Source organism: Pituophis catenifer, unplaced genomic scaffold (genome assembly GCF_029215685.1).
Source record: "Pituophis catenifer annectens isolate HBS135680 unplaced genomic scaffold, rPitCat1.0.hap2 SCAF_8, whole genome shotgun sequence".
Lineage (NCBI taxonomy): Eukaryota > Metazoa > Chordata > Lepidosauria > Squamata > Colubridae > Pituophis > Pituophis catenifer.
In genome coordinates this window covers 39,225,618-39,249,771 of record NW_027256888.1, presented here as the reverse complement: position 1 = coordinate 39,249,771, position 24,154 = coordinate 39,225,618, and the positions used below count along the sequence as shown (strand labels likewise).

Below are 24,154 nucleotides of genomic sequence, written 5' to 3'. Positions count from 1 at the left end.
ATTCAAAACATTTGCGTCCTTCTCGAGGCGACTAAATGCAAGGATTCCGAAGGACAACCAACCGCACCCTTCCGCCCGCCTTATCCCCTCCCTGCGTTTCCAGGGAAACTCGTTGCCAGGCAACGGCAGGTAGCTTTGGGCCGAGTGACGGTTTGTGCATCAGCGTTTGACTGTGAGGAGGTGCGCGTGGGCGGACGCGAGACAAGATGAGAGCCGGATTTCACTCTCGTGAGTTAGACGCGGCGCCGCCTGGTGGGTGAAAAAGCGGGCGAGGGAGTGAGCGGGTGAGGGATTCCTTTCGCTCCAAACGCGGGGCGTCGTTTCATAATCCGGAGGCTGTTGCAGGGACGTGGGGGTGGGGGTTGACCAAGAAGAATCAGCCCACTCTGCGGGAAGGAGAGGAGCTCGTGCTGTCCAGAAGGACGGTAGCTTTTTGGTGCCCAAATCCAGGCAGGGGCTCCAAGTGAGCACGCTCCTTCTCCAGGTGCAGTTGCTACAGATGTGCTTCAGAAGTGATGGGCAAGGCAAGTTTGTTTCTGTCCATCGTGGGAGACAGTGTCATGCTTGCCCTCTGTGGGATGATATGTGGATATTTCCCGTTTTATGTCATCGTCGTACCACTTACGTGTAGATAATCTACAATTAGAATTAGAATTACTACAATTGAATGTCATTTGGGTATTATGCAAAAACAGCAGGCAGGATATAAGCTGCAAAGAAAGACTACAATCAAAGGAATTGTCAGTTGAAGCTAAGTAGCTGGTCTGACTGGTTATGTGTAGAAAGCTAGATTTAGATTGGGCTAGCATAAAAGGTTGTTCTGCCCCTGAACTGTATCTGTTATTGAAATACCCACAGAAAGTGTGTGATTTTTGGTGCATCTACCTAATGGCTGTTTCAGGAAACAATCTAAAAACATGAGAATAAAGACATAAATTGTAGGAGGATTTTTAAAATATATATATTTAAGCTTATTATCCATCAAAGCAGGAAGTTGCCAAACTCTGGCCAAAGTGATATTGTAGTTTGTAATTATGGAACATCCAACACATAGATATATGATGTCAATGAACAGACGGCAAGTTCTGCCTGACATTTATACCTCCCAGTATTAGCCTGATGTATAGTACTAGTGTAAAGTATTAATTCAAAGATATTTCATTCAAACGAATTGGATCTATATAGGAGTAGATCTCAGATCTTGGGAATTATTTTTAATACGCATTTAGCAAACAAAAATTTAAGTACGAAACTTTCTGCGCTGAACTGAGATTTTCTCTGTTTAATGTTCCTTGCAGGCTTCTTTCCTAATAACTAAATTCTCTAAACATTACATATGCAGGATTTGTTCTTTTGATTTTTCAGAAATAATAACTTCAGGAAGAGATGGTCAGCTTCAACCACAATCAACACTGGAAGTAAGCTTACCTCTTTGGAATAGTAAGGACAAAGACTATGTTTTTCTGAACTTCCCTAATCTTGTAGCTACCAAATATTCTTGTTTACAATTCATATATGTTGTTGGTTTGTTTCATATAATTTGACCATGTTCTCTGGGAATTATGGGACATGAAACCAATATAGCTAGACCCCAAAATAGGAAATAACAAAATAATGACTAAGATAGCAAAACATTCTATTTTATCTCTGTGCCTTCATGGTGTTTGTGGTGGTGGTGGTGGTGTTTATTCTTATTGTTCTGCTCTTTTTTATATAACTTTTTAGAAGAAAGGCAATTCATATGTAGCAAAAATCAATAAAAAATAGCCTGATGAGAAGATGCTAGTTATAAAATAATTCATAGGTTAGAACTAATAAATTGGCAGCTCTTATACATGTCTATATACTGATTGTTAATTAAAAATGTATAATTCCCTTCCTTCTTTCAAAAAACATCTGCAGAACTTTGCCAAACATAATTTAAAAGTACAACAAATACCAATAACAAACATTTGAAAAACAAGATCCAGCAGCAAAGAGAAGTAATTAAGCAGTAAAAAGCAAAGCTGGCAGAACATGGATCCAGAAAAGATTAATCTAGTTAGCACTTTGGTGCAGAGTTCAACATAGCGAGCAAATGCAATAAGGGCACAGCAGTTAAAAGATAAGGCTGATTCATATAGGAAGGCATGCTTAAATATTTCAAAGTTGACTAATAACACTTTCAATTACACTTGTACTGACAGCTGGTCCAGCTGATTCAGTATATTGTAGGGATTGTCTTCAGCACTTTGCCCAAAGCAAAATTCTAGATCCTGCATTTTTCATTAAAATGAAACAGTACTATATATAAATGTAATTATTAAAATATACATTTCCAGTGAGCAATTCCATGTAAAGGCAGGCAACATTATTTGCAGCACAGATCACACTTTTAAAAACAAGGTGTTTTAGGGCTGAGGGAAGCATTGGGGACAAAACTGTCAGTTCTTTTTCATATTTTGAGAGATTTTGGAAGATCAGGGCAGAATAGATGAATTAATTCTAGTAGGAATTTTATTTTAAATTTCATAGTGTTGAATATGTGTGATTTGTTTCCACATCTGGAGCTGAATGTGTGCAATCCAGGGGTGAAATGCTCCCGATTCGGACTGGATCACCCGATCCGGTAGCGATGGCGGTGGGTGGTTCAGAGAACCAGTAACAAAAATCCCTGCGCCCCCCCCCCCACACCATGCCCAGCTGAGCCACCCGATCATCAGAGGCTTTTTTTTTTTTTTGCTTTTAAAAGCATTTTTTCTACAACCTCTTCCGATGAAAAAATGCTTTTAAAAGTAAAAAAAAAAACCTCTGATGATCGGGTGGCTCAGCTGGGATCATCAGAGGCTTTTCAAAACATTTTTTTCTGCAACCTCTTGGCCGAAAAAAATGCTTTGAAAAGTCTCTGATGATCCCAGCTGAGTTCCCTGACTGGCAGAGAGGTATTTTTTAAAGAGCCTCTCTGACGATCCCAGCTGAGTTCCTGATTGGCAGAGAGGCTTTTCAAAGCATTAGAAAAAATGTTTGAAAAGTTAAAAAAAAAAAAAGTTGGCCACGCCCACTCAGTTACATTACCCCCCCAAGCCACGCCCACAGAACCGGTAGTAACAGATTTTACATTTCACCCCTGGTGCAATCACATTTAAAATAGTCCATTCATAGAGCTGGCAGGTTTTGTAGTTGTACAGCTACTTTGCTTAGATATAATTTTATGTTGCTTATTCTCTTTTTAATAATTTTATTAAAGATTGCAATTACAATATAAACCAATACAAGCCAAAAAAAGGGGGGGGGGAGAAAAAAGAATCTAAAAGCTTGTTATATGAATGGTCTGATAGAATGTTTTATTTGCCATCATCACAGTGGTATCTCCAAAATATAGTCCAATTTGTGTTCTGTTTAATTAATCATGAGCTTTTATTTGTTGTCATATCATATATTCCTCCTATTATATGGCCAAGAAGTTCCCGGAGAACTATTCAGCCTTAACATCAAAATCTTTTAAACATAATTCTTTAATAACTAAGACTAGAATATCTTAAGATATAAATTAATTCATTCCATAAATACGTCTCACGTGGGTAATTAACTACGAAGCAGAGTAATAACTAAATTTACTGTGTGAACTTACCTTAGATAAGTTATTTGAATAACTATATATAGACTGGAAAGGCTTGAGAAAGTTGCTTTGATATTGATAAATGACAATGTGATGTATAACACATACATACATATATACCTGTGTTTTCCCGAAAATAAGACCCGGTCTTATTTTCTTTTAGGCTTGAAAATAAGCACCTGGGCTTGTTTTCAGGGAGGTCTTATTTCTTTTGAGGTGCAGGAGCCAGGGAGCACAGTCACCTCATGGCAGCTGGGCCTCTTAACTGCAGCCCACGGATCAGCTGAGCCAGTGAGGGCTGGTGAGGCAGAAAGCCCGTCGGAATTGGGGGAGGGTGGCTCTACCCAGCTGGTGATGCTTGAGAAAAGGACAATTCTGGAAGATTGTTGGAAGCGTGTGCTTACGGTAGAAGCAAACCGCAACTGTCCCTTTCAAGCAATCAAGTTTCTGTGTGTGTGTGTGTGAGAGAGAGAGAGAGAGAGACAGACAGACAGACAGACAGACACGATGGAGAGGAGTAACAAGAATTGCAGGCAACGCTGTTTGAAAGGGTTTCCTCTCCGTTTCTCTTCTCTTCTCTCTCTCTCTCTCTCTCTCTCTCTCTCTCTCTCTCTCTCTCTCACACACACACACACACACACACACACACACACACACACACACTTGATGAGAAACAGTGGAGGGAAACCAGATAAGGGGACTGACCCTCCCCAGCCTCCAACTCAGCACCTGTTCAGGGTGGCAAACCCTCCGAGCATTGGCAGCCCGGATTGGGTCAGAGTCGCCACCACCACCAGCAGACGAGATCAGCAGGCCAGATTCAGTGAGCTGAACGCGCCATGGATGCACTGCCATTGCCTGGGAAGAAAAGAGCACATGGGAGCCCAAAGTCTGGGCCTTGCTGGACTCAGAAGCCAGGGATTCTGCAGGCATCCCGGCCACGTAAAGGCCACCCAAATTCCTGGCCTGTTCACAACTCGAGCGAGCTGCGCACAAGAGCGACAGCACTGCCATGAGGTTTGTCATACTGGCACAGCCTCTTGGAGCAGGACCCTGCAAGGCTTGTTGTGGCGTTGCACTCGTGAATGGCAGCATCACCACAAGTTTCATCACACCAGACAGCTGGCATCCTGCCACTAGCAGGAACCTCTCGGGTGCCACCACTCGCGTGCACAATGCCACAATAAGCCTTGCAGGGTCCTGCGCCAAGAGGCTGCGCTGATGTGACAAACCTCATGGCAAGGCCGCCACTCACATGTGCAACACTACAACAAGCCTTGCAGGGTCTTGGGATACGCTGAAGGCTCGGTATGGAGCTTTTTTGACGAACAGCAGGAAAATGGGGAGGAGGATTTTCCTGCCTGTCATCCTTTCCTCAAGATCAGCAGACTGAGGAAAGGATGGTAGGCAGGAAAATCCCCCTCCCTATTTTCCTGCCGTTCGTCAAAAAGACTCGCACATGCAACACTACAAGAAGTCTTGCAGGGTCCTGGGATACGGTGAAGGCTTGGGATGGAGTCTTTTTGATGAACAGCAGGAAAATGGGGTGGGATTTTCCTGCCTGTCGTCCTTTTCTCAAGCTCAGCACACACAGACATCCCAAAAAGGCTCCATCCAGAGCCTTCCGCGTTGCAATCCTGGGATGTGCGTTTTTTTCTCAAGCGACATTTGATTGCTTGAAAGGGACAGGCTGCGCCCGAAGGGAAGGAACGAGAGGCAGCTCCTGGCCCTGCTGGCTCAACTGATCTGCGGGCCCTGATTAAGGGGCTGAGCAGCCATGAGGTGACCAGGGAAGGGAAGGGATGCCTCCTGTGCTGGCCACACCCACCCCCTTCACTAATGCTTATTTTTGGGGTAGGTTGTATTTTCTGGGAAACATGATGTACACACACATACACACACACACACTCATAGATACCTCCTCCCCACCACACACAAATTATTCTTTTTAGTGTTTTTCTTTTTTCTATCTGCAGTCTTCTCCATAACTATCTAGAGGTAATCTCATTGAGCTCAGTAGAAGGCTTTAGAACAAAAATGATATATGCTGTGTCAATTCACTCAGTCTTCTTGAGAACTAGAACAAAACAGGATTACAGGTTTCTGTAAAGAAAGAGGAGAGACACTCCCAGCTGAATATTACCTATTTTTACAACTTGTAGATCTTACAACAGCAACTGGAATCATTTCAAACGCTTCAACAGCAAACTTTAGAGAATGTAAGCATGGTAAGAGTGCTTCATAAATACTCATGAAATAAGGAAAGAGTATGTGATAATTTATTTTTAATAAGAAGTGAATTGAAAAAAAACTAAACATTTGTAATCAATTTCATATATACACGTCAATACAGGGTGAGAAATCCCAATAATTCTTCTAAATTGTTATGTTCTTGTACTGTACTTGGAGTTGCCTGTCCCCTCCCTGCTTTCTTCCATTGCAAATTCAATCTTTTTTTTAAAAAAGTAATTACTCAGGAGGGAGGTGAATTACAGGTTTCCTCATATCTCTGAAATGGATTGCCATACCAGGTTATACTGAGAGGAAGTCAAATATGTGTCTAAAATCTTGATATTATTGAAAGGTGACCCTGAAAAGATATGGAACAAAGTTCACTTTCTTTACAGTACCCTGATTTTTGTTTTCTTTTCTTTTGTTTTCTTAGATCAATACATTGGTGAATCAAGACTAATTTCTACCTTAGAATTTCTACCTTTCTAATTTTTACTTTATCATATCAGTCAGTCAGATTCCTATATATAAAAGCCACAAGCAGATCATGAGCATAATTGATCACAGCTTTCTCTAAATTATTTTGTTTTCTCAAGACTCTTCTAATAACCATCTGGCACTGAACTGCCCGTTTCTAAATAAGGAGTAACCCATAGCCCCTTAGCCTGAAGCAGATGGCAAAAGGAAATGGAATTCAAAACATGTAAAGCATTTGAAAGAGGAACCAGGCCAAGTCTGCTAAGGCAAAAAAGAAAAGAAAAGAAAAAAAAACCCCTCTCTTTCTCAAAGCATTAAAGTTACCACCTTGTCGTGGAAGAGCAGAGCAGTTCCTTCAAAGACTTCTTCATATACATGTTGTACATATACAACATGTACATGTGCACTCACTGGTGGTCCCACCAGGGCTGTTCTCTATTTCCAAGACTTTGCACTCTTATCAAGTATAGTTAGTACAGAAGAATAGAAGTGCAGAAGCTAGAAAAAAATGTGGTTTTATTCAGGAAGAGTTTTTTATGTTATGTTTATGAATTTATTGTTAAACATATTAAGCTCTACATAGATTATATTGTGTAGTCAGAAATATCACTACTGTCCATCCAATAGAGCATCAGATAATTTCTTCAAGGCTGAGTCTTTCCGAATTCGGTAGGATTTACTTTTAAATTGGCAGAGTTAAACAAAAATGCATATCAGAATACCTTACAATCATAATTCAAATAGTAAAAAGAATTCAGGATAGTTTAATTGTTTATTTGTGTTTATTCAGGTTCAAACTGAAATTCATGATATACTTAATAAAAATCTAACTGATATGAAAAGTCCAGACAATTTACATTTTCCCACCACATCTATCAACATTACTACGGTATGCTCCTTTTTTTTTCTTACTAATAAATACTTTGTGGTATTAAAAGCTGTGTACTGTTGCTCTGGGAAAACTATGAATCAAACTTTTTTTATTGGAATCATTCATCCATCATTTTTAATCCAAACAAGCATTTTTATGTAGTATGTAGTTCTATATAATACCTTGTAGCATAATGTTTTGAATTGTCCTGAACAATCTTTTTCATGTCTTTTACTCTGGTTCTGGCAGCCTAATAATTACAAAGGTTAATATATTGCTCATTATTTATGTAGTTAATTTGTCTCTTTAAATCACTATGTATTAGTATGAGCCCTGTGAATAATACAAAATGACTACTATTATAGGTGCTACCACCTGATACCTTCCTGGAATATTGATAAGGCCCGCTCAGCATAAGATTCTAGAGGGTACTTGGTCAACATTAAAGAAATGTTATTCTGTTAAATCTCAGTAGGTGTTAGTGTGCATAATAACTGAAGAAGAAACTTCTGGGAACCCATATGAGCCACTTGTTTTAAGGAAGAGATGTATGTGTGTAAAAAAAACAAGGGGAAAATTAAGCAAACTGACTGTTCTTTCAAGAATTAACAAAACACTCTTTAATTATATTTTGTGATACAATCATCACTAACTATATTGGGGGAAAAGAGTAGCTGATTCAATCTTTTCCGTAAAACCATTAGACATCAGGAAAAATGATGTAACAGTAAAAGAGCAGTTCACCAATAGAACAATCAGCCTCAAAATGAAGTTTAACAAACTATAGTACTTGGGTTATACTCTGTACTTAAAAAACTAGAGAAAAGCACCATAATTTTAAATAGTTTAAATTATTATTAGTAAGTATACAGATAATTGGAAAAAGGCATAATCCTCATACTTTTATGTATTTTTTGCAAGGGGAGAAATTTTAAAAGCAGCTATTGTCTCCAACCTATCAGCTTTACTGAGCCTTGTTTCTTAAGCACTGAATAGTCTTCTGATACGCTACTTTTCCCATTTGTTTCAGCCAAGAGAATATCAAGAAGCTCTTTATTTTAAGAAGCAGCTTCATCCTGATAAGAAATCTGATACCAGTCATGGTTCAGAAAACAAATTCAGCTCTGAATTTAAAAACAGGATTCTAAACAAATACAAAGCCACTGGAATATCAGAAAACCATACCCAAGAATCAAGGAACAAAGCTGTTCTGTCTTTAAATAACGATGATGACATTAAGAATTTTGCCAACAGCACTTTTTCTCCATCGTACATTGGTTTGGGCTCAGAAAAGATGCCACATCTTAGATTATTAAAAAAATACAATGAACACAAACCCTCCACAGTATTCCATAACTATGAAGGGGAAGAATCTTTAGCAGACAATGTAAGTCCTTTCAAAGATTTAAAAGAGGAAGATAAAAAGGCTAGTAGACATGAATTGTCACATATCCTTGAACTTCAGAACTCTAACAATGTCTGTGGCAAAGACAATGATTCTGGTTATTTATCAGAACAGGATTTAATAGAAAAAATAGTAGATATGTCAAATTATGATTTTAAATTGAGGAGGTTTTCAGAACTGGGAGGCTCAACAGGTGAGTTTCAAACAGTTACTGCCTCATCTTCAGAAAATTATCAAAGTACATTGAAAACAGCAGGCAAGGACAAATATAAGAATAAAGAACATCTCTTGAAAGATAGTGCAACTGACAAATTGCAGATAAATCTGTTCTCCAAAGTGCTAAAAAAAAATGAAACACAGCTGCTTAAGTCAAATCAAGAGTTACAAAACTATATGGATCTGGAATTCTCTGATATAAATTCTGTACCTGATGATTATGCTGAAAGCCGTAGACTTCTACACTTGCCATTGGGAGAGTCTGACTATTGTCAGAAAAGAGAGATGATTCTACATGAAGACATGAAGATTCAAATGAAACCTCTTGCTGATGTTATACAGTGTCTGACAGAGCAAAATTCAAAATATCAGAATCAAATTAAGGAATTGCATGATGAAAATAATAACCTTCAAGGGAAATTAGTTAAATCAGAGGGAGACAGCAAGGAATGCCTGAAAGAATTAAAGCGATTACTGAAGAAATGCAAAGAACTTCAACAGCAAAAGTTAGCACTGGAAGAAAAGCAGGACCAGCTATATGATCAAAATCAGCGGATAATGAGAGATGTAAATTATTTTCAGAAGAAAGATCAAAAAGCCCAGGAAAGTTTGGCTATTTTCTCAAAAGAAAAAAGTAATCTCATTGCAACCTTAGGATCTTTGGAAAATAAAGTTTTAGTACTTCAAGAAGAAAAAAAGACATTGGGAGATGAAATCTGCCAACTTAAAGAAGAAAAACAATTGTTAGGAAAAGAGCTTGGACAAAAACAGAATGAGATACAAAAAATGAAAGAAAATGAGAAGATTGCAGTATCAGATATGGAAGCTGTTCTTAGGATGTTACAGTCATTTAAAGATGAAAAACTGAATTGTGATAAAACATTACATGTGGCACTGAGTTCTCAAAAAGTGCTGGAGAAAGAACTCCAGGATGCCCAGACAGACAGAGCTCAAGTTGAGGAAAAGCTTCTAACTGAACGTAAAAATGCAAAAATAGAAAGTGGAGTTTTGAAAACTACTTTATCCAATACTGAAAGAGAATGTGACCGACTAAGAACCATGATAACTACCATTACAGAAGACAACAAGGTTCTCAAGAAGCAGCTGAATGAATTTAAACAGGAAACCTATGAATGTAAGCATAAAATAAGACAACTGAGTGAAACGCTCTTACTAAAAGAAAATGTAACACGTTCTATAGAGAATGAAAGAGATGCACTGAGATTTGAAGCACAGCGTCTTCAAAAGAACAATGCTAACCTCAAAGAGCAAGTTACTACTTTGGCCAATGAACAATATAAGCAAGAGTGCAAATCTAGAAGCCAAAAGAAAAATGATTTCTCTCTAGATTCTACTCAAATTTGTGAAGAAATATCTAGGTATCAACATATTTCTTTAATGCGCGATCTACCAGGTAAGTTTTGCTATCTGATATATATTTTAAGAGCCCTCATGACATAGTGGTTAAAGTGTAGTATTGCAGGCAAACTCTGCCCACAGCCTGGAGTTTGATCCTGACAGAACTCAACGTTGACTCAGCCTTTCATTCTTCTGAGGTCTGGAAAATGAGAACCCAGATTGTTGGAGGCAATATGCTGACATTGTAAACTACCCAGAGAGTGCTGTAAAGCACTATGGGCTGATATATAAGCCTAAGTGCTATTGCTAAAAATCTATTTTAAATTCTTAGTTAAATTAATTTGAATAATTAATTAATTAGTTTGATTTAAATGATTATTAAATTAAGTATTAACAAATTGTACTTATCTGAAGAATACAGTACTTAAACTATAACTGTGAGGAAACCAATGCCAATATTAATATATCAAGCTGAAGGGACTCAGCATCGTATTCAGCAGAGCCTTTTTCATTCATATGCATACAAATGCTTAACATTTTTCTGTTCTGACACATACAAATGTACACGCAAATCAAGGTGAACCAGCCATGACCTTTAGTGGGAAATTTAGCCAGGTACTACTCTCCTTTAGCCAGGCAGATAGATGGGTATGAAGACTTTAGGGACTGTTTTCTGCAAACTCTCAAACTTATTTTTGTGTATGTCCAATATTGAGAACTGAGAATATAAGTATATTCATATTGACCTTTTTCTATATATCATTTTCTATATCTATATTTTAAATTAGGGAAGTGAAGTTTTCACAAAAGTAACCAATAAATATTTTGTAAGAGATTTCTAAAGCTCTGGTTTTACATTTACATTTAAGCTCTAGCTTAAATTTACAGTTCTGGCAAGGAAAGATTTTTAGATGATCTACTGAACTGAATGTGGAATTAGGCCATGTATTTTAATCATTAGAAGGCATGCGAATATAACTGAGAACTATTGTTTAGAAATAAACATTCATAGCTCAGATAACATTTTAGTACTATTGTTGTATAGATTTGTTGCTATCACAAATTGCCTCCTTTGATTTTGTTTGTAAAGAAAACTGTCTTTTTTTCTAGGCAGCTCCAGGCAAACTCCATCAATCAATTCTTCAAAGACACTATAATAAAACATCTTTGAAACCTGTTTAAAACTCTTATCTAATTACTACCACTTTTCTTTAAGCTTTATGGTAACTTTTGAAATAATTTTCCATATATATATTAGATTAGATTAGATTAAAATTCTTTATTGGCCAAGTGTGATTAGACACACAAGGAATTTGTCTTTGGTACATATGCTCTCGGTGTACATAAAAAGAAAAGATGCATTCGTCTAGAATCATAAGGTACAACACTTAATGATAGTCATAAGGTACAAATAAGCAATCAAATTATTATAGGAAACAATATAAATCGTAAGAATACAAGCAACAAAGTTACAGTCATACAGTCGTAAGTGGGAGGAAATAGGTGATAGGAATGATGAGAAGATTAATAGTAAATGCAGATTTAGTGAATAGTTTGACAGTGTTGAGGGAATTATTTGTTTAGCAGGGTGATGGGGTTTGGGAAAAAACTGTTCTTATGACTAGTTGTTCTGGTGTGCAATGCTATATAGCGTCATTTTGAGGATAGGAGTTGAAACAATTTATGTCCAGGATGCCAGGGGTCTGTAAATATTGTGCAGTATACAGGTCCTCAATGGAAGGCAGGTTGGTAGAATTGTTTTTTCTGCAGTTATGATGGACAGGCAGAAGCTAAGCCCTCTTGTATCAAATCCTAGTAACTCTTTGAAGAAAGCCAAAATATTATTACTTTTCTAAATATTGTATCAGATACAATATTTCTAATGTATCAACGATATCTTTGCCAAAAAAGTTTATATTACATCATATGAGAGCACTGTAGATCTTCCAGTAGCTCTATCCAATTAATTGATGCTCAGTTTAACTAACAATAATATGCTCATAACTGATGAAAATATTTTCTACAGAATCCTTTTCATGACCACTGAAAAGTGAGTCCTATTGAGTTTCATGGGACATAGTTCTACATACATGTGCATAAAAATCAAGTTTGTTCCTAAAGCTAAAACATTTATTGCATTGACTGAATAGGCATTTTGTTAAAGGCAGAAATTATCTAGAAAAGGTGGATGGATGAAACTTCGATTCCAAAATTTGATTCAGTAACAATTCAATCAAAGGAAACTACTTCAGTTTTCTGAATTAAAAAATAAATAAATCACTGAAAATTTTGAACTAACTAGTCCTAGATGCAGCTACACATGCTCAAAAACAGAATGTTTCAGATTCAAAAATCCAAATTGAATCAGTTATTTATTATGAATCATCATCTGAATCAATCTAAATGTGTTATTTTTTATAAAAAGTTTTTTATTAAATAAACATTAAAAACATTGGATACGGTGTGACCGTCCCAGTTTTGTCATTTCCATACATATTTTTAACATAACAACAAATATAATTATTACTTATCATACATTGCTATTTTGATCTTATAACCCTATCCCTTGTCCTCATTTATATCTTTATCTAAATATTATCCACTTTCTATTCTACAAATCCTAAATCTTTTCTTCTCCGACTCTTTTTCCTCCTTTCCAACCATTGATACAATTCGTTCCGTATTTCAAAGTATTCTGTCTCACCCTTGTTTTTAATTTCAGCCTGTCCATTTGGGCACAGACCAATATTTTCTTTATTATTTCTTCTTCCAGGGGGATTTCTTCATTTTTTCCAATTTGAAATACCTCTAAACCAAAAAAGATATTTCTCCTCTCAATCTTCCTTTCTCCTCCAATTACATTCCTTGCTCTTTTTCTGCTCTATAATGTGCTGGATTGAGTACAACCTTCATAAATATACTGTGAGAGTATAGAAGGCCTTATCTCCTTGCGCTTTACAGTAGCTGAATACAGTCTGTCTAATTTCCATTGCCCAGGACATTCATTCATCCCCTGCCTTATTCTTATGACATGAAAGTGAGAGGCGAGGTTTTCTCTATCTCCACTCTCTTGTATAATTGTCTTTTGGGTTTCAGAGAGGTAGAGGGAAGTTTCCATATCTCACAATGTAGTATGTCAAAGCAGAACTAAACACCTGTGTTCCAAAATTTAAGGATATTTTTCTGTAAATGCTGAAGGGCATATTACAATTACAACAAATTATACTCTTCAAGAAAAAATTAAATTCATGTTCAAATCTGAAGCACTGAAAATTTGAACATGTTCAAATCAGGACCATTTCACATTTAAATAGGAAACTAGTTCAGCTTGCAATGCTATACATGTTCCTAAGAATAAATACCATTGAATTCTAGGTTTTAAATTAAAGTACATGCAAAGAACTATCTTGAAAGAATATTGGACAGAAGTATAGATACGAAAGGATTAATTTTTAGTAGGAAGTTAACATCAAAAGACTATGATCTACTTTTAATTTTGATTTTATAAATAATGGAAAAAAGATTTTACATCATTCTATTAATTTTCATATATAAATTTCAAATTTTGAATGATCTCGTAGAGACTGGAACATTGCCATCGGCAGCTACCACTTTTTATCATCAATGTACTCTTATTTGAGGGACTTTACACAAGTATATTTTGTGAATATTGTTTATTGGTATCTTTCAAGGGCAACCTCTGGTCATTAATGTCTTCTATAAATTAAGAACTAAGAGCATGCAATGATCCTTAAGTTACATAATATTAGACTTTCTGCATACTACATGAAAGCTACTTAGGAATACATTCTCAAGACATCTTTGTGTTATCCTTTACCTAGGGAAAGCTTGTACTATATTCTAAGGTCTATATAGAAATCACGTCTAGATAGCAATTTCCTTAGAACTTAATTTGTTTTAACTACTTTCCCAACATTTCCAATTTGCTAGAGTATGGAAAGATTGCTGAAATCCAAACGACGCTGGAAGAAGAACTCAGTATAGAGACAAGTCACGGCAAAGTCAAGAATCACTATAGTACTTTTACAATCAGCTGTTCCAATGCCATTACTGGTGTCTTGGACTTTCCTGTTATTGTGTGGAAGAAATGCAGTATTTTTTGCTCTGCTCCTTAATGCTTTGAAATTCTGAACAAAGACATTAAGAAAGAAATATATTTCTGACTGTTCAATTTAAGAACTCAACTCAAGAATAACTATTGGATTAAGAATAACTATTGGATTAACTATCATAAATTAAACAATCACAAAAGCAGAAATTAATATGTGGTTTTAGATGGGTGAGGATCTCATTCATGTATGTATATATAAATATACAATAGAAGAAATAGCATTTCTGATAAAATTGAAATTCAACTAATGTATTCAAATTTAAACCAACCTACATTTAAACCTCTTTAAATAAAAAATGATTTCTCCTTAATGTTGTTATATGTTATTATTTTAATAGTTAGAGCAAAACAAATTTAAAAAAGACAAATGTAATTAGGTTTGTTATTCAAACATCTTGATTAATCGTATGAGTTTTAATCAATGAAAAGTACCTATGCATTAATTACAAAAAAACAGTTATATTTTAGATCATTATTTTTTCCACAGGAAGAATGTTATATTTATGCTAATTGATGCCAACTAAATTCTTGTATCAATGAAATATATAAACCACTAGCAATATTTCAGTCAGAAATATTATTTTAAAATAATTATAAGCACTTTAACCTATCAATAATTGTATAAATAGCCTAATTCTGTACTACTATGTTTAAGAGATAATCCCACTAAAGTCCTTCTGAAACTCAAATTTCATTGTATTCTCTTCAAAGCTGGCAACATCTTGTCCCTAGATTGGAATGAGAATGTAACAGTCATAGGTAATCATTCAGCGCGAGCATGCGCGCGCACACAAACACACACACACATATATCTTGCAATGATTTCAATGGGTTTACTTCCACATGAGCACAGGCTTTAGCTTTAACATAGAAAAATGTTATGTTGAATCAGAAACACTTCAGCAATCTAGCATCCTATTTCTTACAGCAAACAATCAGCCAGCAAAAATGCTTATTAGTATGAAAGAAAGGGAACAGTTCTCTCCTCTATGCTTCCCAAAACTGGTATTTGGAGACAGATAACTCTTATTTGTTATCTAGAGATAAAATACAGACACAATGACTAAAACTGATTTTTTAGTTCTTTTCATTTTCATCACAAACTCTGGGATTTGATAACTCACTGGATGACTTTTATTGCACACTATTGGGAGGCAGCAAAAAGAAAACTTGGGTCTTTTCACCCACTGTAAAGCTTTAGAAGCTCTAAATTGGGAAAGGATAGGTTAGCAAGTCTAATTCCAGACAGTGATACTATGAAGTTAAATTCTCAGCTTTCATTTTAAATGTCTGAAGAATATTTCAATGCAGAGTTGCCTAGGTTATTAGTAATTTTCATTCGAGAGCAATTACAATTCAGAGAAGTTTGTTTTAATAGAGCAATTATTTAATAACTATGTTCAGATTTTTAAAAAAGACAGGACAATTATAAATAATAGTATTTGTTCTTTTCATGGCTGAAAGAAAACTCACCAAAAAAAAACGAACACTATCCAATATACACAATGTAAATAACTTATCTAAATTAATTTTATATATATCGTCAATAACTATACTATCAATTATAAAATGAAGGCAGATAGCTATATCTGACACATCTCCCTCAGCCACAAAACTTTTATTTACTTGAGCTGTTACTGTTTGCAGTCCAGAAAGTTCATTCGTTCACTTTGCTTTTATGCAGTTAATATGACATCACACGGGGATTCATGTAATTAGTTACATTTAATGACCTGAAATGTAAATATAACAAAGTGTCACAAGATTTAACTTGATATAAACATTCTATTTTGCTAAAGTAAAAAGTTCCTTCTCAAGAATGCCTGAAATCTACTATTCTGCATTTTATGAATTTTCAGTAATAATCTAATTCAAGTTTTGATTTTTTTTCTTTAAATAAACGTAATACAGCATTTTTTCTAACTCAGATCCTATGATGTTCAGATTAAAAACAACTTGCCTTCAGCCATTGACCCAAAAACACTTCTCTGTTTTACAGTCAATTGCCCAGTATAGCAATATTTTATGAGGTAGATCAGTGATGGCGAACCTTTTTGGTACCAAGTGCCGAAAAGGAAGAGCGCATGTGCACATGCGGCACCAAATGCCAAAAAGGGAGCACTTCGTCAGGGCCGTGACCAGGAAAAGGAGTGCCCAGGGGCCATGCACACGCTGGATAAGGTACTTATCCTATCTAAGGCAAGCAAGTCTTCTGGTTACTGCCACGCATGCGTACGCTGGAAAACGAAAGACCAGCTCTTCCGGTTTCCGGCACTGCCACATGCACAAAGGCCAGTTGATCGTCACGTGCACATGCATGCCAGAAACCCGGACAAGGAACGGGATGCCGCAGGTGCCAGGTGACATGGCTCCACATGCCAGAAGTGGCACGCATGCCATAGGTTTGCCATCGCAGAGGTGAGTAGGTTGGAGGGGGGGCAGAACCAGTTCGGTGATGTCATATCATCACTGCTATCGGCTCAGAACCGGGCCGAACCAAGAGGAACCCACCACTGGTGGGTACATATGTAAATAAGTGAGAAGGGCTTTTTATATGATGTTGAGTTACAATGCATTTGGTCTAATAGGTCACGCATGGTATAGATTCTTAATGATTTTATTAGAATTAGCTAAATCAGGATCCCATATTTAAATAAACAGCTTTCATTATTCCATTATTCATCAGTGTCAGGATTCAAGCTTCAGCTTTATAAAATAGAACAAGAACTCTTCAAAACATCTGGAGAAATTCAACACATTTCCCTCCCCACTGAGTTAAATAGCAAGAGAATCTTCACAGAACATTATATAGAAATTAAGGGAATAGTTTACCAGGTTGCAAAATATCTACTGCAGAGTTTTTCCTAGAAATTAAACACTGCAATTTGGCAGTACTTACTTTTCAATGTTTAAGGCCATAATACTTCTTACTGGTCTGCTCTTAGTTCCAGCATTAGGGTGAAATACTTTTCCTTGTTTATTAGTTGTGGAAGCCCTAGGCACTCTAATGCCATATGGGTCTGTAGAATGAGTTGGAAATGGATCAAATGTGCCTGCTTTCATGCCTCCTGGCTAAAAGGACAAGAAGAAATGTTAAATACTGCAGACTTTAAAAAGAATACTTCACCCATACAAAACACAAACATGAATTTAGCAGCATTATGAGCTAAGTACAAAGTAATATGAAAGCCTACTTCAAGTATAGCACCTAATTTATTTTCACAGAGAATCACAAAATAATAGACTTACAAGAGTTGGTCTCAAGAATATAAACAGGTCTGTCCTGAATAATATTTGGTCATGATACCACTACAAAAAGCAGGACTATAGACCAGTGTAGGAAAGAAAATCCTGAAAGAGGCAACTATAAACCACTGCTGTATTGTTGCCAAGATAATAGTGTGAACACGCACAAAGTTAAAAAAAATCAATCTTAACTTAAAGGAATCTATCATTTTAATGTAGCATTTGAATTACAATATTAGCTAAATATTAGATGACCTTAGTTAACACAGTAATGTCTTACTGTTCCTCCAAGATATATTTATGCAATTTTCACAACAACACTGTGAGGGAAGTCTACAGTATTGCTGAACAGAACTTCAGCCTTTGTACATATGATGGCCAAACCAAGTTGAAGTTTGGTCTACCTGATCTAAATTCATGACTACATACTTTGCTTTAGCCACACCCAGTTGTAAAATTAAGGAAGGAATCCTGATTCATACAACACATTAAGCATGAGAGTTATTTGATTTTGGTTTATCATAGATGAACATCTATGGAAATTCTCTCCTCTTTTTTTTTGCTGATTTTGTTTCTCGTAAAGGAAGGGGTTCCAGGATGGGTCACTTCTTGGATCTCTATTTGGATTAAATCTGAAAAAGCTATGATGATTCTATAACTATGATGAGCACACAGATGTGCTGTTTTCCAAAATTAATTGGGTTTTATTTTTCCCAATAAATATAGCCCTTTACATTGCAGTAAATATCACACATAACCTGTTTTCTTGGCTAAACAAAAAATATCTGCAGTAAAAATTTCTTGAGAAGTTTGACTATTAACAAGCACACCTTTTTAGCTGGAGAACTTGGCTTAAAAGGATGTGGAATGGGTACTTTTTCAGGTGGCCTTTTTGGTGGAGGAAGCGGCCCTTCATCATGGTAAGGATTTGTATCGAAATATTCTCGGGGATAAAGATTTAGCTTGAATGGTCCACCTTTCATCAGATTGCGATGTTCTTCAGATATTTTCTGGGCAAATTAGAAATGGAAAATGTCACATCAGGCTCTTCAACACCTTAACCAAAACTAGGGGCAAGATTAAGTCTGCAATTCTATGTTCACATATTTCTGGATAAGCTCTACATAACTGTAATTATTCCTGAGCAAACTTACATGAGATTGCATTTCTGAAGTTATAAATGCAATGTGATCGGAAATTAGTATTAATGAGCATTAGAAATATCAAGCCAAATATATAGAAGGCAGAACCTTGGACATCATAACATCAAAGAAAATATGTACAACAAGGAAATTTACCAAAGTAATAAAAAAAGCAGCATGGTTTCCCCTTTCTTCACCACTTAAAAGAGCTTTTTAAAACAGGTTTCACATTAAGGATAAATCCATATATGGCTCTAATACAGTCCGTACCACTTCTGGGATAATCACTATATTTTTTTAACTGATGAAGTTAATCTTAACAGGGAAAGCTGCAAAAGCCCACTATTCAACCATTAACTGTATTGATGGTATCAAAAATAACTATCGAGGCTGAGAAAATAATAAATTAATGGAACATATATTGAAATAATATACAACATGTATTCTTATTTCTTTATCAAATAAAAGGTTAAAGATGTATAATTTTATAGCATGGTACCAAATAAAGTCCAATTAGAAGGAATAAGATACGTTATCAACCTAGATAAAATAAAACAGAAATCCAATTGAATTTTACCTTAAAATTTATTCTTCCTATGTCAAACAATTCAACTGAATGTGTATATGGTTTACCTATGGTGAGATTTGGATACCTAGATACAGAAATAAAACAGTGATAGCAGCAACATTCAACTATCTCTTCCCTTAAAAAAAGATATATTTGATATTATAATTCTAGAATGTTTTACCCATAGCCAGTTCCTTTCTTCCCTGGACTGGTATAGAGATTTTTCCCTGGTTGTACATATGCAATCTTATCTTTCAACTGAGCACTGAAGAAGGGACATGGGCCACTAATTGTTCCGTAGTAGGTTCCTATGCCACACCTGAGACACAGAAAGAATTCGGAGATTAGCATTCTCTATGCTCTATTAAATATGCAAATAATATAACATAACATAATAAATATAAATATATGTTTGCTTCAGATAAACAAGTTACAATCCTAGTGTAAGGATTCTACTCTCTACGCTCTTCTACTAAGAGCGACCTATCTTTAAAAAAATACATTAAAGGGGTAATAATATTTATATTTAATATAATTTAATTAAGGCCAAATGAAGTAGGTGGATGTACTTTTGATATACTGTATTTTTCGGAGTATAAGATAAATCTTTTTACCCCCAAAAAGAGGGTGAAAATGTGGGTGTGTGTTATAGTCTGAATGTAGCCCCCCCCCAGCCTCTGAAATTTCCATTTGAGAGGCTGAAAAAAAGCCTCTGAAACGGAGGTTTGAGAGGCTGAAAAGAAAGCAAGGCACAGAGCTCACAACCAACAAACCTGTTGCTAAAGTTCACCTCTGAGAACAGCTGAATGGGGGTATTCCGGAAGGCAGATCCACCCCTGATCAGCATTTTTCTTATTTTCCTCCCCAAAAACGAAGGTGCGTCTTATAGTCCGAAAAATACGGTATATTCATAATAAATACACACACACACACACACACACACACACACACACACACACACATATTTGACTCTGCTTTAAAGTAAATAGATTAAATTGGTTAGACAGTCCTCGAGCCATTCTCAGTCCCTAGATTCATTCTTGCAGCTTCTGGAACACCAAAAACTCTGCAGCATAAAAAAAACAACAAGGAAAATAGGTGCACTAAGGTGCACTAAGTTTTAGTATTCTTCTTTTGGCTAAAATCACCCCCCCCCTTCTAAAATAATTTTTAAAAATGATGGAGAAATGAGCCCTGCTCTCTTTGATTATGTCACCCTGCTACTGTCACACTTTATGTCATATTTGGTTACCTTTATTTAGAAAAACCAACAGAAAAATTGCCTATCTCTGCTTAGGTGAGCATTTCAATGTAATTCTGCATTTCTCTACCTGATTTCATTCATAATATTAAGTCAGAGGCAGGCAAGTTACGTCTAGTTCTCCCTGATCCTTTTCTGAAGCCTTTAAGGCCCTCTCAGATTGCACAGCCAAAATACGGTAGACACATCACAATCACTTTATTTGCAAAAAATATACAAAATACTTGCAGAAATAAGCTATCAATCATTCTATAGTTTGACAATATACATCCCTGCAATCCTTGGGAGCCATTATTTAAAAAGCATGCCCATCATATGTAAACCACAGTGACTAGGTTCATATATCACACTAAAGGAAAATGAAACACTATAAGACACAGAGTAGGAATCCAACTTATTGGTGGCTGTTTAGTGTGCTGTGCTTTGCAGTTTGATTTTCTTTTCTTGCTCATACTATTTCAGAGCAAGTACTTTGTCTAATATATTGTAGATAATCCTTTATCTCCTGCTGATGCTTTGTTATCCCAAAATAGTCTTTCCCAATACTTTCATAGGCCATAATTTCCCTGTCACCATGGCCCATTGTGGAATATGGGAGCTTAACCAAATTTAGCACACAGTTAGAAAGAAAAACATATTCATAAGTTTTCCTTACATCTTTCAATGTGTACTCCCCACTCCTACCATTCATATTCAGAATGTTTCCTAGAAATGATTTCTGGGGTGTTTATGAAAATTGGCAGAAATTAAAATAAACCATCTCAGAGGAAGAAAGATATTTGTGGCACTAGAGGGAATCTAAGGGAAAAGAAGATTAGAATAATTAGAATCATGGAAGCAAAAACTTTATGGAAAGTCCAGTGATAAATATTTGTTTATCAGGAAATGAAATCTCCTGCCAGTTTTTGTGGTAACTTAGATATCAAAGTAATCCTTAAAATACATTTTAACTGAAAATGTCAATATACTGTAAGTAGATAAATGCCATATAACTTTTATATTACAGTAGTGGCTTTTTTTAGAACTTACGGAAATTTATCTCCATTACTGGGAAGAAAGGGTCTGGATCCCAAGTTTTTTTTTGCCTCAGCCAATCGATATCTTCTCCTTAACTGAACGGGATTTGAATAACTTTCACCTTCAAAAATTCTTGAAAACTGAGGATCAAAATATCCTGCTTGGGTGGCTCCTTTCTCTTTAATACCTCCTGGTAGCATTTGTTTATTCTTGCTTGCAGCTTCATTAAAAGGGCCTTTAAAATAAGGGAACAATTTCAGCATTGATTCAGTCATTTGTTTTAATTCTGCCCTGGGGAAAATAGCTTAGCAACTGTATGGAAATGTCAATAACATCATCAGAAATTGATTTTGACTCAAGGAAGGTTGTATTTTGCTTTACATTTTGCACATATGCTGTTTTGAATCTGAAATTGAAAACATGAATTGTTTTCAACACTTGTTCTAAGAAGCAGTTTTCAATACAAATCATCATATGACCATTAAAAAGATTACAGCATTCAGTAAGTCTGAACAAAAAAGTGCTTGTTCAAACCTGGCCTTTTTCTTTAAAGATTTAATTTTTTTCCCCAGAAATAGATGTTACAGATCGGAAAATCGAGTGCTACCATAGAATGAAGGAGAGAACGCTCCTTTTCCAGGAATTTGAGAATCTCACTGCCTAAAGTATGGTTAATGAATTTACATAGAACATTCAAAAGAAACAACCAAGCAAAAACAAAACATACCAGTAGTTTGTCCCCTTAGGACAGCATAAAATCTTAAATAATGCATATCAAGGAATGTGTTATTCTATCTGAAACTCTCAATCAAAACCCTTTTAACATCTATTCCTAAAGAAATTATGCAAAAAAAGGCAAGAAAAAAAATATCCATTCCTACAATAAACTACCCAAAACCCATTCCCCCAAAACTGTCGAAGGAATCTAGACAAATGGGAGCAATGTGTAAAATTAAAGCAATTAAGGGTAAATAATAAAGATAGCAAAGAATAAGAACCGTTTAGGACTAATATACCAGTTTTCTAGGGAGATACAGTAAAAACAGAAAATTATAGTGGTACCCTGAATAAATCAAATGAAATAAGTAATCTACGTGTCAACTAGGACATCTATAATCATATTAGACATAAAGATTGTGCCAGTGTAGATGCCTTGTATATTGTGAACATAAATCAATCTGCCCCAACCATTCCATTTTAACTCTGTGTTCATCCAACGTACTGAATTTGTCAAATGCAGCAAGGAAGACCTTTCTTGCAATAGAGAGGTCAATTCATGCTCCTATATTGCTGAACTGAATAGAAAAATGTACTTACGGTTAAATGGCGAGACATATTTATCTCCAATAGTAATATATTCCATTTCGCTAAAGAGGCCAATCCTCTCCATGTCTGTTTTTCCCATTTCAGAAGGCATGTTTACTTCTGTATGATAACTTTTACTCTAGAAAATGTTTAAAGTATTATGCTCCCTAGAAGGAAAACACATATTAAAATGCTTCAGTCTTTGAAGTACTGACTTCCATGATTTTAGTCCAGTGTTCCTAAACAACTGGTTTAAATAAGATAGCCAAACTCAATATCCAATATGAAATATATATATTAAATATGAAGTCCTGGGTATTTTATTTTTCTACCTTATTGTCTCATTCAAATTCCAAATACAAAATAAATTAACAGAAGGGACATGTATCTGCAAAAGGACAAGCTCTGTGTATCTCTACTGCTTCTCAGCATTTTTGCTCTGATCAAGTATTGGTAGTATCACTGTCTAGTTAAACAGTATATTTATTTTACAACTCATCATATGCTTCTCTAGAAAAGTGCTTTTCCAAACAAGTTCAGAACACAATGCAGAATTCTGCATATATATTTTTTACAGTCAGACTATAATAGAGCTTTCTGATGATAAATTCATTGGAATATATTTTGCCAACATTCTCATCAAAATGATATGTCTGTAATCCCAGAAGAATCTTTAAAATTTAAAAATTTAAATCTAACCTAACCAAATAGACCGGAGAGCTTCTATCGAATCCTACCAGTTACCATAACCTACAGCTGTGACTGGTCTTGAAAACCTAATGGCCCAAATCGAATCCCTTTCACCAGTCTGAATAAAGACCAAGCCCATGCCTTCCAGTCAGGTATCAAGCAAGCCTCAAAACAACAACAAAAAATCTCCATATGTTAAATTATTAGTTGCAAGGGTGCCTGGAATCCCCTTGGATCCCACACCGTTCAAGTTGTACAGGGCTGTGCCTCACCTTTTCTTTTTTGCAAACCAGCTTGCTGTACCTTCCCCCCCAAACCGTTACAATTTCACGAAATGAATACAGTGATGCAATTTAGGAATCCCTCCGTCAGTCGTATCAGATGTACAGGCTGAGCACGGAAATGTCGCCTGGAAGCGAGGGCTTGCACGGGACACGGAGAGTCAATTGGGCCTTTCGGACTGCCCGCTCTTTCCTTTAACCTTTTGGCTCCCAGTCACCCATAGGCCGACTCAGACTGGCTGAAGATGGGGCGGTCTGACTCTGCAGCCAGAACTTGAAGGCTCCACCTTGCAAAAGGCTCCTCTATCGCTCCCCTCCCGAGTTTCTGATAAATAACGCAACCGATCACTTTTC

At 36.0% G+C, this 24,154-nt stretch overlaps 2 protein-coding genes across 4 annotated transcripts; one reads left to right on the top strand and one right to left on the bottom strand.

Annotated features, from left to right (window-relative positions):
- The first annotated feature begins 206 nt into the window (after nucleotides 1-206).
- On the top strand, nucleotides 207-14,294 carry CCDC110 (coiled-coil domain containing 110). Its single transcript, XM_070948752.1, has 6 exons — nucleotides 207-252; nucleotides 1,366-1,418; nucleotides 5,761-5,826; nucleotides 7,098-7,196; nucleotides 8,209-10,213; nucleotides 14,110-14,294. The coding sequence occupies exons 1-6, from the start codon at nucleotides 207-209 to the stop codon at nucleotides 14,292-14,294; spliced, it is 2,454 nt and encodes an 817-aa protein (XP_070804853.1).
- CFAP96 (cilia and flagella associated protein 96) lies at nucleotides 6,166-23,864 on the bottom strand. Of its 3 annotated transcripts, XR_011600690.1 has the most exons (9): nucleotides 23,792-23,864; nucleotides 22,842-22,996; nucleotides 21,537-21,759; nucleotides 19,428-19,565; nucleotides 19,256-19,331; nucleotides 18,367-18,546; nucleotides 17,190-17,362; nucleotides 15,917-16,023; nucleotides 6,166-6,188 (listed from the first exon to the last, which is right to left on the bottom strand). XR_011600690.1 is itself a non-coding variant. In XM_070948754.1 (8 exons), the coding sequence occupies exons 2-8, from the start codon at nucleotides 22,939-22,941 to the stop codon at nucleotides 11,964-11,966; spliced, it is 906 nt and encodes a 301-aa protein (XP_070804855.1). In that variant the 5' UTR covers nucleotides 22,942-22,996; nucleotides 23,792-23,864; the 3' UTR covers nucleotides 11,502-11,963. The 3 variants fall into 3 exon arrangements, 2 of the variants coding, with proteins under 2 accessions (XP_070804855.1, XP_070804854.1); XM_070948754.1 differs by lacking the exons at nucleotides 6,166-6,188; nucleotides 15,917-16,023 and adding an exon at nucleotides 11,502-11,979; XM_070948753.1 differs by lacking the exon at nucleotides 6,166-6,188 and having other exon boundaries at nucleotides 15,840-16,023.
- Nucleotides 23,865-24,154: the final 290 nt, after the last annotated feature.

What these genes read in the sequence shown, in the direction of transcription:
- CCDC110 (XM_070948752.1), top strand. Translation starts at nt 207, where the DNA reads ATGAGAGCCGGATTTCACTCTCGTGAGTTAGACGCGGCGCCGCCTG. An exon ending in AACCACAATCAACACTGGAA is followed by an intron (nt 1,419 to 5,760) that starts GTAAGCTTACCT and finishes TACAACTTGTAG; the next exon opens with ATCTTACAACAGCAACTGGA. An exon ending in CATCTATCAACATTACTACG is followed by an intron (nt 7,197 to 8,208) that starts GTATGCTCCTTT and finishes CATTTGTTTCAG; the next exon opens with CCAAGAGAATATCAAGAAGC.
- CFAP96 (XM_070948753.1), bottom strand. Translation starts at nt 22,941, where the DNA reads ATGCCTTCTGAAATGGGAAAAACAGACATGGAGAGGATTGGCCTCTTT. An exon ending in TAGGAAGAATAAATTTTAAG is followed by an intron (nt 18,547 to 19,255) that starts GTAAAATTCAAT and finishes TAATTTGCCCAG; the next exon opens with AAAATATCTGAAGAACATCG. An exon ending in CAAGTTCTCCAGCTAAAAAG is followed by an intron (nt 17,363 to 18,366) that starts GTGTGCTTGTTA and finishes TTGTCCTTTTAG; the next exon opens with CCAGGAGGCATGAAAGCAGG.